This window comes from Struthio camelus, chromosome 3 (genome assembly GCF_040807025.1).
Source record: "Struthio camelus isolate bStrCam1 chromosome 3, bStrCam1.hap1, whole genome shotgun sequence".
In the NCBI taxonomy this organism is placed as follows: domain Eukaryota; kingdom Metazoa; phylum Chordata; class Aves; order Struthioniformes; family Struthionidae; genus Struthio; species Struthio camelus.
Window position 1 is genome coordinate 83,525,976 of NC_090944.1, and position 13,270 is coordinate 83,539,245.

The 13,270-nt window shown below is 37.3% G+C and overlaps 1 protein-coding gene across 1 annotated transcript in view; it reads right to left on the minus strand.

Moving 5' to 3' along the window:
• Window positions 1-13,270, minus strand: part of ADGB (androglobin) — a 130,975-nt gene that overhangs the window by 88,012 nt on the left and 29,693 nt on the right. Inside the window, exons 6-9 of the mRNA XM_068938805.1 lie at window positions 8,841-8,980; window positions 6,262-6,348; window positions 4,390-4,601; window positions 2,340-2,468 (exon numbers count right to left, since the gene is read on the minus strand). Coding sequence (XP_068794906.1) covers window positions 2,340-2,468; window positions 4,390-4,601; window positions 6,262-6,348; window positions 8,841-8,980 — 568 coding nt within the window. The remainder of the gene's footprint in view (window positions 1-2,339; window positions 2,469-4,389; window positions 4,602-6,261; window positions 6,349-8,840; window positions 8,981-13,270) is intronic.

Consider the following 13,270-nt stretch of genomic DNA (forward strand, 5'->3'; position numbering starts at 1 on the left):
TCCTAGGGCCTGGCCGGCTGATAAGCCCTGGGGCCAAAGAGCCAGACGCTCTCAAGAAGAGCCCTGACCGATCAGGAGAAGGGCTGCTTATTCTGCTGAATCCACAGAATAGGATGAATTCAGGAACAAGCAAGTGTAACACATTAACGATCCTATAACTCAGATTGGATTTAGAGCATGCAGCAGGCATCGGTTTGAATGAGGAAGGGCTTTAGAACTGTATTTATACATTATAATCCCTACAGAATCAAAGCCTATAAAGGAACAATGCGACCTTGTAGCCAAGAAGGCCAACGGTATCCTGGGCTGCATCAGGAAGACATGGAGACACTGGAGAGAGTCCAGCCAAAGGCTGCAAAGATGATTAAGGGACTGGAGCATCACTCCTATGAGGAAAGGCTGAGAGAGCTGGGCCTGTTTAGCCTGGAGAAAAGAAGGCTCAGGGGGATCTGCATAAGTATCTGAAGGGAGGGTGTCAAGAGGATGGGGCCAGGCTCCTCTCCGCGGTGCCCAGTGACAGGACAAGAGGCAACGGGCACAAACTGAAGCACAGGCAGTTCTGTCTGAACATGAGGAAAAACTTCTTTCCTGTGAGGGTGACAGAGCACTGGCACAGGTTGCCCAGAGAGGTAGTGGAGTCTCCTTCCCTGGAGATATTCAAAACCCGTCTGGATGTGATCCTGGGAAATATGCTCTAGAGGACTCTGCTTGAGCAGAGAGGTTGGACTAGATGATCTTCAGAAGTCCCTTTGAACCTAAACGATTCTGTGATTCTGTGATTCTGTGAAAATAATTATAGAAACTAAATGATGTAATGAAAAACACAAAAATTTTTGCCATTTTAAAAGTAAAATATAAACTTCTTAAGACTAGTTAAATACTTCTTTAGAAATATTTTACATTTATTACAGAAAGAAGAGGAGAGCAATTTCTTTAAAGTCTTAATACTCATTATTGACTGAAAGTAGAGTAAAAACTTGCAGTAGTGCACTTTTATGGTGCTGGAAAAAAAAAGAATACTTTTCAAGCCACTAACATCAAAAAAAAGTTGCATTAAGTAAAGTTACAAGAGTCCCAAGAATAATTCAGAAACTTTCTGCAATCACAGTCTCTCAAATCTGAATTTGAAACTAGCTCTAGTTTCAAAGTTTATGCACAGAAAAGGTTGTACTATTCTTGGCCACTACTTGCATGCCATCTATCTCATAAAGCCTCTAAGTTTTCACTTGTGGCTACAAATATCCTCACAAGGAAAATGCCTTTTAATTCAGTATTTTGTGACATTACAATTCTCTTTCTTCCTCTGCCACCCTCTAATCCTATGTCTGCTCCCTGTCTCAAAGCCTCTGACTTTACAATCTCTAAGTTTAATTCTATTCTAATTCTTAGCAAGAGAGTACTGAGATATCTATCTGTGACTCTTTTTCGAACTCTTTTCTGGTTATTTTTTCACTTTGGTAATGTCTAAAAAGAACCCCTTTTTTTCCAATGTAGCCTTTTCAATATACATGTGCAACACCTCAGGGTTCAAAAGTTTTCGTAAAATTGAATAACACCTCTCTTAATCCCACTGATGTAGAGAAATAACTTCATTCAGCAAAACAGTATCTTGCTAACTTTAATAAAGATTAACAAAGGTTATGGATTTTTTTTGTCTTTGGAACACTCACATTTCATCTTCTGTTTATGAAACAGACCTAGGGCGAGAGTTCTCTGATCCAGCAGACCTGAACTAGTGTCCTTCTACATAATCTCTTTGCACATCATTAACTGTCTTTAGGTAAATAGAATAAATTGTGTTTTATATGGCAGAACAAAGACCAAAATGTCACGTGGTTCTCACCATTTGATAATTCTTGATACCCTTTCACTGATTTAGTACAATTTTGAGAATTTTTCATCAACTTGGATCCTTCTGTTTCTCCTTGGCTTTCTTTTTCTCATGGCATATTTGAGTGTTTGGTCACGCTCTCTTTAAATTCACGTGAAATGGCTCATTTCTATTCCACAACTACTACCATTGAAACAAACTATTTTCCTTTAATAGATTTTAACATTTATCAGTTTAAACCCCTTAGCACTATAAAAAGGAGGAAGTCAAACGAATAAACCTGGTAATGTTTACTGACGAGAAATAGCATTATTGGATTGATATAAATCAAATGATTTACACCACCAATTTTAATCAAGATTTAAATCACGAAGCAAGAAACTGATTTAAATGAATATATTTAAAACCCTCTGCAATGTAAATATAAAAACTCCACTTAAGAAGAAAATCCCTTTCTTTACATGTGTCTCCTTGCTTGTATTTCTAGCTTTGAAAGCACAAGACTTACTCTCAGTTAAGGCTTGAAGAGAGCATTGGGCGTCTGCCAAGATTCGTAAGGACTGAAGCGATGGCCTGTTTTTTTCTTTTTCTCCATCTCTGCTTTTCTTCTTTCCAATTTCTTTCTGCTCTGCTTTTTCTGTTAAACAAAATAAGGATGACATATTTTTGTTTTTCAGATGAAAATTTTCAGTCATAGTCTTGTTCTGGGCAAATGCTTTAATGACATTTTAGATAAATTAAAAAAAATATTCACTATTCCACTTAGAAGCATTGAGATACAATGAAGAGCTAACGTCATTTAGTGAAAAAAGAAAAAGTGAGATTTTCTTAAGATATAAATAGAGGTTTACTGAGAGAGAGCTAGGTACCCTCCAGTCCCACTGCCCAGTTACTGCACAACTCCTACTTCCCCACTATCAAGTTTGGAATTATTCCTGAATTCCTGGCACAGTGTCAAATATTTTTTTCAAGTCTCTGATCCCAGGCACCAGTAATTTCCAAAACATTCAATCAAACAGGGTTAAAGGCTCCCAATGGACTACTTCTCCACAACTGCTGCTTCAGGATACGGGGGCAACAGATATTTCAATAAAAGGTTAACAAAGCCATTTTAAAATCGCAAAGAAAAAAAAAAACCTTTATCATTATTTTTTTCTCAGAAATTATTAAATTGTTTAGGCAAACTTCTCCAAAACAAACACAGATAGCCAGCAAGGAAAATATCAGTGGAAAGGAGGAAAGTTAGCAAAGTTTTACGGGTCAGAAAACAAAGTCTTACATGGGAAGTGTTGAGCAACATAGAAAAGCATCCTGTCAGGCTTCTAACATAACATGGAAAAAAAAAAATCTTCCAGAATTAGAATCCCTTTTCCATCTGTGATACTTGTTTAAGACTATACGAAAATGCATTTCTAGTTAAAAAAAAAAAAAAACAAAACAGCACTCACATAAAGGTTCAGAACACAGCTTTGTGCCTTGGAGTTGAAGATTATAGAGCTTTATTGCAACTTAATAATTTTCTGATTCTTAGCTGTTTCAGGTAGTAAAATAATTTACAAAGCTTAGACAAGGATTTAATTTACAAGGCTTTATGCGAACAAATTACAGATCCCTGCTGGACGAATGACAGCACTGTTGCCAGTGGCAGCACCCCTGTGTATGTCCATCCTAGCTCTGAAATAACTTCTACACTGGTGGGCACATCTTAAGAAAATGGCAAGAATTCCTAAGCAAAGAGCATATATCCTCCGCCAGGTCTCTTCCAATACTTTTATGCCACTTTTCACATTAGCACTTAGTCTCTAGGATTCAAAGTGGGAGGAAACAGTTTTTTCCAAATCTAGGAAGAAATATAATTTTGAGTTTATGATTTGTACTTTCCACTAAATTGAAAAGTGTTGTGAAATTGCACCTATGCTTTTCGGTTAAAACAGCAGGTAACAAAAATCAGCCTTGAATCTAAACATTACAGGATAGCATACCAGGCCAAATTATGTTTATAAGTGTTAGTATTTTCATTTAAATGTAAATAAGACTTTGAAATAAGCTCCTGAAAAATATTAATACCTCGGTAGCATAAACAGAAAAGTTATCAAAACAATGCAGGTACACACTAAAATTTAGTTGTCAGAACTCTCTGTAGGTAATCACTCTTTGTAACATCCATTATGATATGTATATTAAATTCTGTATAGTCAGAAGATAGTTGGCTCAGCTGCCTTTCAGGAAACAGCAACTCCTGTGATTATTATCCTTCTGCAATGAACTACTCTTTAAGGGAAATGACTCTGCCCCACAGAACTGAACAAATCTCTGTCATAAAATAAAGCTGAGTTTTCACAAAGTAGCAGTTTGGTACTGCCTCTAATAATGTCTATAGTTAAAACAGAACTTCTGAATTTACACTATTGCAAAATATTCAATGACATAAATGAGAGAAATAACAAACTTACAAACTTGCACGTAGTATAATAAAGATAAATAAATTTGTACCTGAAGATGATGTTCACTTTACTTATGCTTGGCTTACAAAGATAACACATCCTACCATTACAGACCTTTGCCAATTTTATCAGTCTTCTCTGCTTTCTCAGGTTTATCTGACTGCTTATTCCCAGGTGATACTTCATTTTTTAACTCTGAAGTTTTAGTATCTTTGGGTTTTGTGTGTTCCTGAGGAACATCAAGTTCTGGAGTTTTCCCATTTGGCAGCTTGAATTCTGGCACAATCTCTTTCAAAAAGCCCCAAACTTTATCCAAGTAACCAGACCTTAAAAAACAAACACATATAATCATTAATGATACTGGTATTTGCAATAACATAAGAATGTGTGGTCTTCATTTGGAGAACATTACACCACCACTAGCAGCCCAACTCTTAGAAGAATGATTAGGTTACTCCAGTAAATAAGTAACACTTGCCTGATTTTGTATACTGCAGAAATATAACACGGTTTGTTAAAAGAGGGACTCGAAAGAGATGTTTGGTTAGAGAAGCTGGTAACAATATTCCTCCCTCAAGCCTTTTAGCAGACAAAGTTATGGCACAGTATTGGTACTGTTCAATTACTGGGGCAAATTTGTAGACTGTTTTGCAACTGCATCACATAATAACTTGATCCTGACTCTGTATGTTAAAAACTCTTTCTCAAAGGTATTTTCAGTCTATGTTTTCCTAATTGTTTCAGCACATGTAGTTCCATGATTCTTCCACTGATTCCACAAGCTAAAACAGGTTTTTGATATGATGGTAGATGCCGCGCTGTTTCTCCACAAAAAATCAATGAATCCAGAAATGAACTGAAATTGAATGAATCACGCAGGACCATGAATAAGTTTCATGCAAATTAACTACAGGCTTATTTAAATAATTGGTTGTACAATAAGCTGAAGCCACCTTCATACTACTACAACAACAATCTTGTGGCATCCACATTTTCCCACTGCAAAAGTTAATACATTTGCAATAAACGCCAGATTCATGAATACTGTTTTTTGTTGTTGCAACTGTAAGGATGAACTGCATAAAGAACCAAATTTAGGTTACTTATACCTCCAAGCCCATGGGCTACAGGCACACTGCAGGACATAGATATCTCAAAAACCTAAACTGAAAGCATAACTAGGGACAAAAAATAATGATTGCTGAAACGAAGCACAAAACTCGGTATGACTGAACTTAATTTATACTGAAATACTGTTGTACCTAAACAATAATATGTAAACAAATTATACCTAAACAAAAACAACCTTACCTAAACAAGTTATTCTTTTAAAATGTATTCCTCAGAAGGTAAGAAAGTTAATTAAAAAAAAAAAGTTTATATTTACAGCATGCATCCCAATCGTTTGTTAAATAAAAAGAATGTCAAGCTGGAAAATCAGAATGTCTGTCCTTTCAGAAACACAAAATGGACTTAAACACATAGGAAACAAGAAAAAAATATTATTAAAGGTTGTAAATATTTTCTATGAGAAATAAAAATGTACCAGCTGCTGCAGTTTAAAAAGTCAAAGCATCACACTAGCTGAATTTAATTACTTCCAAATTCATACCATGTAGTGTACTTTCTAAAGTACACTCACATATAAAGTTATTAATGTTACTGCCAGATGATTCATAGTATCTGTAGACTAGGTAAAACATAAACTTATCTAATCCTGTTTACAGCACAGGCTCTAATATCAATTAAAACATAAATTAATTTTAAGAAGAATAATCATCAGCTTAACATGAGAAATTGCTTTACAAGTATCTGCACGACCTACAGAGAAACACAATAAAATTGGATTCCTTGAAGGCACATTTCTCTAGTGCCTTACATTTCCCTAAACTGATGCTGATGTATTTTTAAAATTCAGCTGTATTTTTCCTAATACCTTGTAGAATTAAACAACTAATATGTAAACTGTTTAATAGAAGAACTTACTGAATAGGAATAACTTCTGGTATCCATCCAGTCAGTGCATGTAGAACTGTAAATTCCTCTAGCTCTCTTCTTCCACTTTCACGTACACTACAACACAAAAGCAGACATATGGTAGTATAATATATCCAACTCATAGTAAACTCTACAGTCAATACTGTTTTCTGTAGGAGCAAGACCATACACATAAAGATAAGCAAACTGCAGAAAAACAAGCCATTACTGGCAATTTTAGGAGTTCAGGCCCATTACTTTTGCGTTCCTTCCTGTACAATGGCATAGTTTGAACATGAACGTTAGCAAGTATACTATATTCTCATACTACAGACTCTTTCTGCATGGTTAGAGACGCAGGTTTGAAATCCTTCACGGTATAAGATGGAAACGAATCTAGAACTTCCACCTCCTGAGCAGGTCCTCTAACTCTCAGATTATTATGCTAACGCTGGCGGTATTTCCAGGGTACCACACTTTACACTTTCAAAGGGGTATGGACTCCTCCTCTGTGAAGAGGTTTCCATCTGTAGATCCTGAGAGGACCTACGTTAAAAGTGCCAGCCTTTAGCCATTACTCAAGTCCTCAGGCTCTGAAGAAACACAAAATTTCAAACACATTCCTGCAAACAGCATTTTCTATTGGGCAGCTCTAGGCAACTCTGCACCCAGTGTGGAAGTACCGTAGATAACCTAAGTGTTGATATGACCGGAAGGGGAAGCTTGGTTGACTAGCAATCTGTGTCAATTCTTTCCTGAAGCTTAGTCATTTAAATACTGGGTGTTCGTTGCCCATCTCCTAAGCACCTTTGTTCATAAACGTCAGTCACTTGCACTGTAGGCCACAGTTTACTTTCCAGGTGAGTTTTGGAAGAGTGAATCATCCTGTAGCCCACAAAAACTGTGTACTGGCAAAAGTATTGAAAATAACTTATAACATTCTGTTTTTCCATACTGCATTTCAAAAACTTTCTCTCTTTCAGGCCAAGCATCTCTAAATAATACTCGTTTTCAAAGAAATGATAGTAAAAACATTCTGTGAGTATTTCTGTACATTACTATATCATATATTTACATCTATGATGCTGATTTTTGTTAGCATTTAAAATAAAAGCCTTTCGGTATTTTATTATTTGATTTGTACATTTTGTCTTTTGAAGAAATAACATTAACGTATAAAAACTGTAACTAATAAAAGACAAATGTCCAGCAAGGAATAGCAAAAGAGCTAGTACACCCACTGAAGAATTAAACTCCTTTAACACTTAAGGGATTGATATATCTTGTACATGAATTATACAAGACCAGACCCTCTGAATATAGTCTTCATAGCAATGCACCAAAAATACAGTTTTCAATTTGAACAGTACTTCTTCACAATGAACAAAATCACACTCCACTGCTTTCCTTCTTTTTTCTAAAAAATAGCATCACTTTCAGAATTTTAAATTGTACAAAGCATTTCTATACAATTTCTTTTTTTTCTCCAAGGTATATTTTTCCTCAACAGCCTTGAGGGTCTCCTCCTCTTATCTCTGATTTATATGCTATTTCCACTGTGAGTCTACTCTTTAAAAGTAAGCTGGGACAGACAGAAGTCCCATCAGAATGCATTGCTGCTCTTCTTCCGCTGGGTGAAGGAGCCGCTTTTCCTTCCTGTCTCTGCAAACAGGAGCTTCTTTCCCGTGCCAAAGGGGACAAGTATTCTGGCTCTACTGCCTTTCACCTTTTCCATCTAGGGTGTAAGTGACAGTCCAAACAGGATTAAACATGAAGGATACTGCAGATTACCATCATCAACCCTGTTGACTTGAACTCTGTTATATCGTGTTCCCTTCCAATCTGTAAAGCCTATTCCTAGCTATTTATTTTAAATTTTAACTCTACAATAACCAGTACATGGATGTATTAAAAACATATTTTTGCAATGGTTTCTAATAAATATGTACTATAATATATATGAAATATATATCAGACATATATACCATATATACGTTATATGTATATTATTATATATTATACCAAATATATATAACTAGCCTTATCATATTTGAGGTATTACTCTAGCAAAGCATCACCTCTATAGCATATAACATTTAACATCAGACAAATGAATACAGAAACTACAAATTCTGAAAAAAAGGAATCACCATATAACATAATGATACTGTGCCAATATTTTCTTTTATTTGTTCACACAAACATCTCCATTCCTTTTAGACTTGTTAAGGCCTACAACTAAAACTGCAGTAAAATTTCTTGAACATTTCAATTTGGCAGAAAACAGCATGTGAGTCCTTTCTGGAATAATGGCAGACAGATAAGGCAGACAGGGAGAGGACTCAAGTTTCTTTGCGAAGTTTTCCGTGTCTATATACACATAAACACGCATATAAGAAGGAAACACTGTACCTTCTATAACCACTGCCATGCTTTACTAAATTACTGTGGCAGCTTTCAGGAAAGCGCACATATGTCATTACAAAATTTTTAGTAAAATATTTTTCTCAGGCACATTAAAACCAACTTTTTTTGTAAATTCCATGTGACTTCACAAAACAAAGTGAAAGTGAGCTGACTAAACATACTCAGTATTTGCAAGCTTAATGATAGCTTTGGACAGCAGCATTGGCCAAAGTTCAGTTCGGCAGGTTGTAGCTGGTAGTAACAAATTCTCATCTTCATTGAAAGGCATAGTGTCATCCACAATGATCTTCCTCCAGCACCCCTATGGCAGGGTAAAAAAAACAAAAAAACAAAAAAACAAAAGGAAGAACATTGAATTTGTGGGCTGGACACAGAACGTGCATGTCAGGAGAACTCATTTGCTTTCCCAAAAAGCCAACTCTATTCTAGTTTGATTTATATTACAAATGGCTTTAAAAGAAGTTCTCATATAATATCTGATAAACATGGAAAAAGTATTGCTACCATTTCATTACTGCTGCATGTATTTCATAGATTAATCTAACTGCAACTATTTCCAGATATATTTATTCTTTTACGTGTGGTCTGTAATGTGCTTGTCACACAGTAACACATCAGTGCTGTTTCTTCAGCTGCCCATGACAGATCTCTAAGAAAAAATAATAATATAAAAAGACTTAACTAAGTAAGATACCACCTTGGCAAATGACTCTTTAAGGTCTCAGTCTGGAAAAAATTTATGATGTAAACAATCCCCCTTGCTCCCCAAGGACTACCTGAGGATTTTAGTTGCATTCCTTAGTGTCCTAAGACAATAGGTTATTTCTGGGGAGAAATAACCCCAGGCACCCGTGCAGCCTGGGGGCTGACCCGCTGGAAAGCAGCTCTACAGAGAAGGACCTGGGCGGGGGGTCCTGGTGGAAAACGAGTTGACCATGAGTCAGTAACGCCTCTTCACGGCAAAGAAGGCCAACAGTATCCCGGGCTGCATTAGGAGAAGCACTGCAAGCAGGGTGAGGGAAGGGATTCTTCACCTCTGCTCGGCCCTGGTGGGGCCACAGCTGGAGTGCTGGGTCCAGCGCTGGGCTCCCCAGTACCAGAGAGATGTGGAGCTCCTGGAGCGAGTCCAGCAGAGGGCTACTAAGATGATGAAGGGACTGGAGCATGTCTCCTATGAGGAAAGGCTGAGGGAGCTGGGCCTGTTTAGCCTGGAGAAGAGAAGACTGGGAGGCGATCTCATCAATGTCTACAAGTATCTGAAGGGAGGGTGTCAAGAGGATGGGGCCAGGCTCTTCTCCGCGGTGCCCAGTGACAGGACAAGAGGCAACGGGCACAAACTGAAGCACAGGCAGTTCCACCTAAACCTGAGAAAAAACTTCTTTCGTGTGAGGGTGACAGAGCACTGGCACAGGTTGCCCAGAGAGGCTGTGGAGTCTCCTTCCCTGGAGTTATTCAAAACCCGCCTGGACGCGATCCTGGGCAATGTGCTCTAGAGGACCCTGTTTGAGCAGGGGGGTTGGACTAGGTGATCTCCAGAGGTCCCTTCCAACCTCAACCATTCTGTGATTCTGTGATTCATTTTATGCCCATTTCCTCTTGTCTTGAAGGCAGGATGGTGGTTAGAAAGGCAAGAGTATTGTGCCAATTATGTGAACCATGATTATCCACAGGATTGATCTGGCAGATGCCAATCTCCTTAGGACTCAATATGGCACTTCAGTGTGCTCTTTCTCGCCTTCTTCATATACTCCTCTGCTCTCTCCTGTGAAATCTGCCCATTTTTCCTCTGTCTTCTTCGATATTTATTTAATTTTTACATATATATGTTTTCTTTAATCTTCCACCCATCTGACCCTCTTTCCTTATTTTTCTCTCTGTGAAATACAGCTGTACAAACAGAGGAAAACAAATGAAATATACACTAAAATGCTCAAAAAATTAAAGTAAAAGAGCATAATAACTCTGCAGATGCTTTACAAGACAGTCTCTTATCACACGACTATGCAACCCTAGCTAGCAATACTCCTTCCATACAGAGAATAACATCCTCTACTGAGGAAGCTGGCAAGAAAATTTCTGCCCTGTCAAATTCATGCAACTCTTTACTCCTGGTCTAAAAATAAGCTATATTGTGTGTGGAGGCAGTGGCAAGGGATGGGCAAGGCACAGGTTTTGTAGATCAGCTAAGCACCCCCCTGCCATGTGAAAGTTAAGAGATTCTTCCAGATTTAACTTTTTCTATTTCTTGCTTGGTGCTGACTAGCCGAGCTGAGTATGAACATGTATCAGTAGCAAAATGCATGAAACTTCTTTTTAAAATATCATACTTGACCTATACTGAATTGGAACTGTAAGCTTTTCTTCATACAAATACATGATGTAGGAATGTTTAAAAATAGAACTAATACGCTTAAGGTTTTATTCTCTCTCAAGAGAGGGACATGTATCAAACTGCAATGTGCTGCCCTTCAGAGGTTCTTTATGCCTTTGTTTGCATTTGTGTTCATTCTGAAAGATGGATAGGTTTATAAACAATTTAAGAGGGTATTCAGAATAAAGCAAATCCCTTCTTCTTCTTTTTATTGATGGGAAGTTTTTATACTATAACCAGTAATGGCTTCCAGCATAGAAATAGAATACGGGCAATTTTCCAAGGGTCATGGAAGAATTTGGGTAATTACAAAGCTGCATGCAACTGCAAGGTTCCTAACAGGAAACTCAGCCAGTTCACCCATCTGATGCTCACACCTGCTGCTGTCCCACTCCATGCACATCATTTGCCGGACAGGTGATACAAGTTCCTTTATTTTGAAATTCTCGTCACTGTAAGCTCTTGCAGAATCAATTGCATGCTGCAATTCATTTCTTTAGAAGACAGGCAGACAATGTTACTTGCTTGTGCTATGGTACTAGCATAATGACTACAAGTCGAACAGCTATAGCTACTGTGGATGGAAAACAAGCAATAAACGGCTAATCATGCAGAACAACTAAGAGAAAAAAATAGTAAAAGGGAAAAGGATGCACTGAATAAATAGTAATCCAGATAGCGGTGTTTTCAAGAAAGCAACAGGCTAGAAAAAAAGGTCTTTGCTCAGGAATCCAAAGCCCTTTGCAACTTTTGGAAAACAACCTGGCATAAGGTATTGTAAAAAGAAGCGTTGCATCACTTACAGGAGCTGATGACAGGAAAACACTGTCCCAAAGTCAGAACTTCTGGTTAAATTTTTTTCAGTGTCCCACAGGACCAGTGAGCTACACAAATTGATTTATAACTTCTTCTTGAAATGCCACACAGCTATACGTACCACTTTAGAGAGAAAAACATTTTATCTCCTGAGAAGGCACTAAACACACACTAAAGGTACTGTGGGATACACAGGGCTCAGAAGGGAGGAAGCAGCTCAACAAAGCTGTAAGCTCAAACAAGGAGGTAAATACTCCAGCACAGCAACTGCAGATAAGCAAGTCTGTGCAGAAAGGAAAGCCAGTGTGTTCAGATCAAGAAGGAAGACTTCAGGGAAAGTGAAGCAGAGAAGGTCCTAAACTGTGAACAAAATTCATAGCTAGAACTTCTGAGCTAAAATTAGGCAATCTTATATTTTGAAAAAGCACATATTCCTAGTTAAGGGACCCTGAAATAAACTCATGCCCAAAAAACATCATGAGACGGGAAATTTATATCCTATCTTCTTATAGAAGAACACTAAGAAGAACATCAAATGATGGTAGACTGGAATGGCCATGACAACAATTAGTAAAACAAAACCTCTTCACTCTCTTTGTACAAATACTATTTATTCTCTTCTTCTCTCCTGCTATATTTTTGCTAACCATTTTTCTGTCTCCTATCTTTCTGCATTTAAGAGTGTTGTCCTGGAGTACTCTGACCTGTGCTTTTACATTTTGTCTTCCAAATCCTTCCATTAATTGTATCAGTCCTTTTTACTACTACCGTCCTCACAAAACCACTTTCTCATCACATTTAAGAGTTTCTTTCTGTTATTCATTGTTGCTCTTTCTTTTGACTTCTACCTATCAGCTGACAAGTTTCTTCTCAGGAGACTTTTTTTTCCACGGGTTAAAAGAAAACACCTTCAGGATGTTCTTTCCCATTTCTCTTCTTCTCCTGTTGCCTTCAGTGTGATTCTTCTTTACTGTATGAGATTTCTCAATGTATAACAAATTACTAAAATTTTCTCTCAAAAACTAAGATGAGCAATTTTGTAGAAAATTATTTTATCATATTTTAAAGTTAGGAAGTAATGCTGAATATACCATTTCCCTCAAAAAATCTTTTAATATTTAGTTGGCTTCACATCATACATCATATTTTGGATTGAATTTGTCTAAATTGAAATTCCAGCTGCTGGATCTTTCTACATCTTTGACGGAGAAGTTCTCCACTAGGAGTATCTTTTCCATGTGTAACTATATGAAATGCCTCTATAACCTCTAATAAGCTGGAAGAGACTTGTGTTAAATACACGACAGTCTAATGCCTAAACAGTCCTGAGACTGTGGATCAAAACTCAGGTCTTAACCTTTGCAAGATGGTCAAAGCTGCAGTCATGGAACTCTCCCTTCTGCA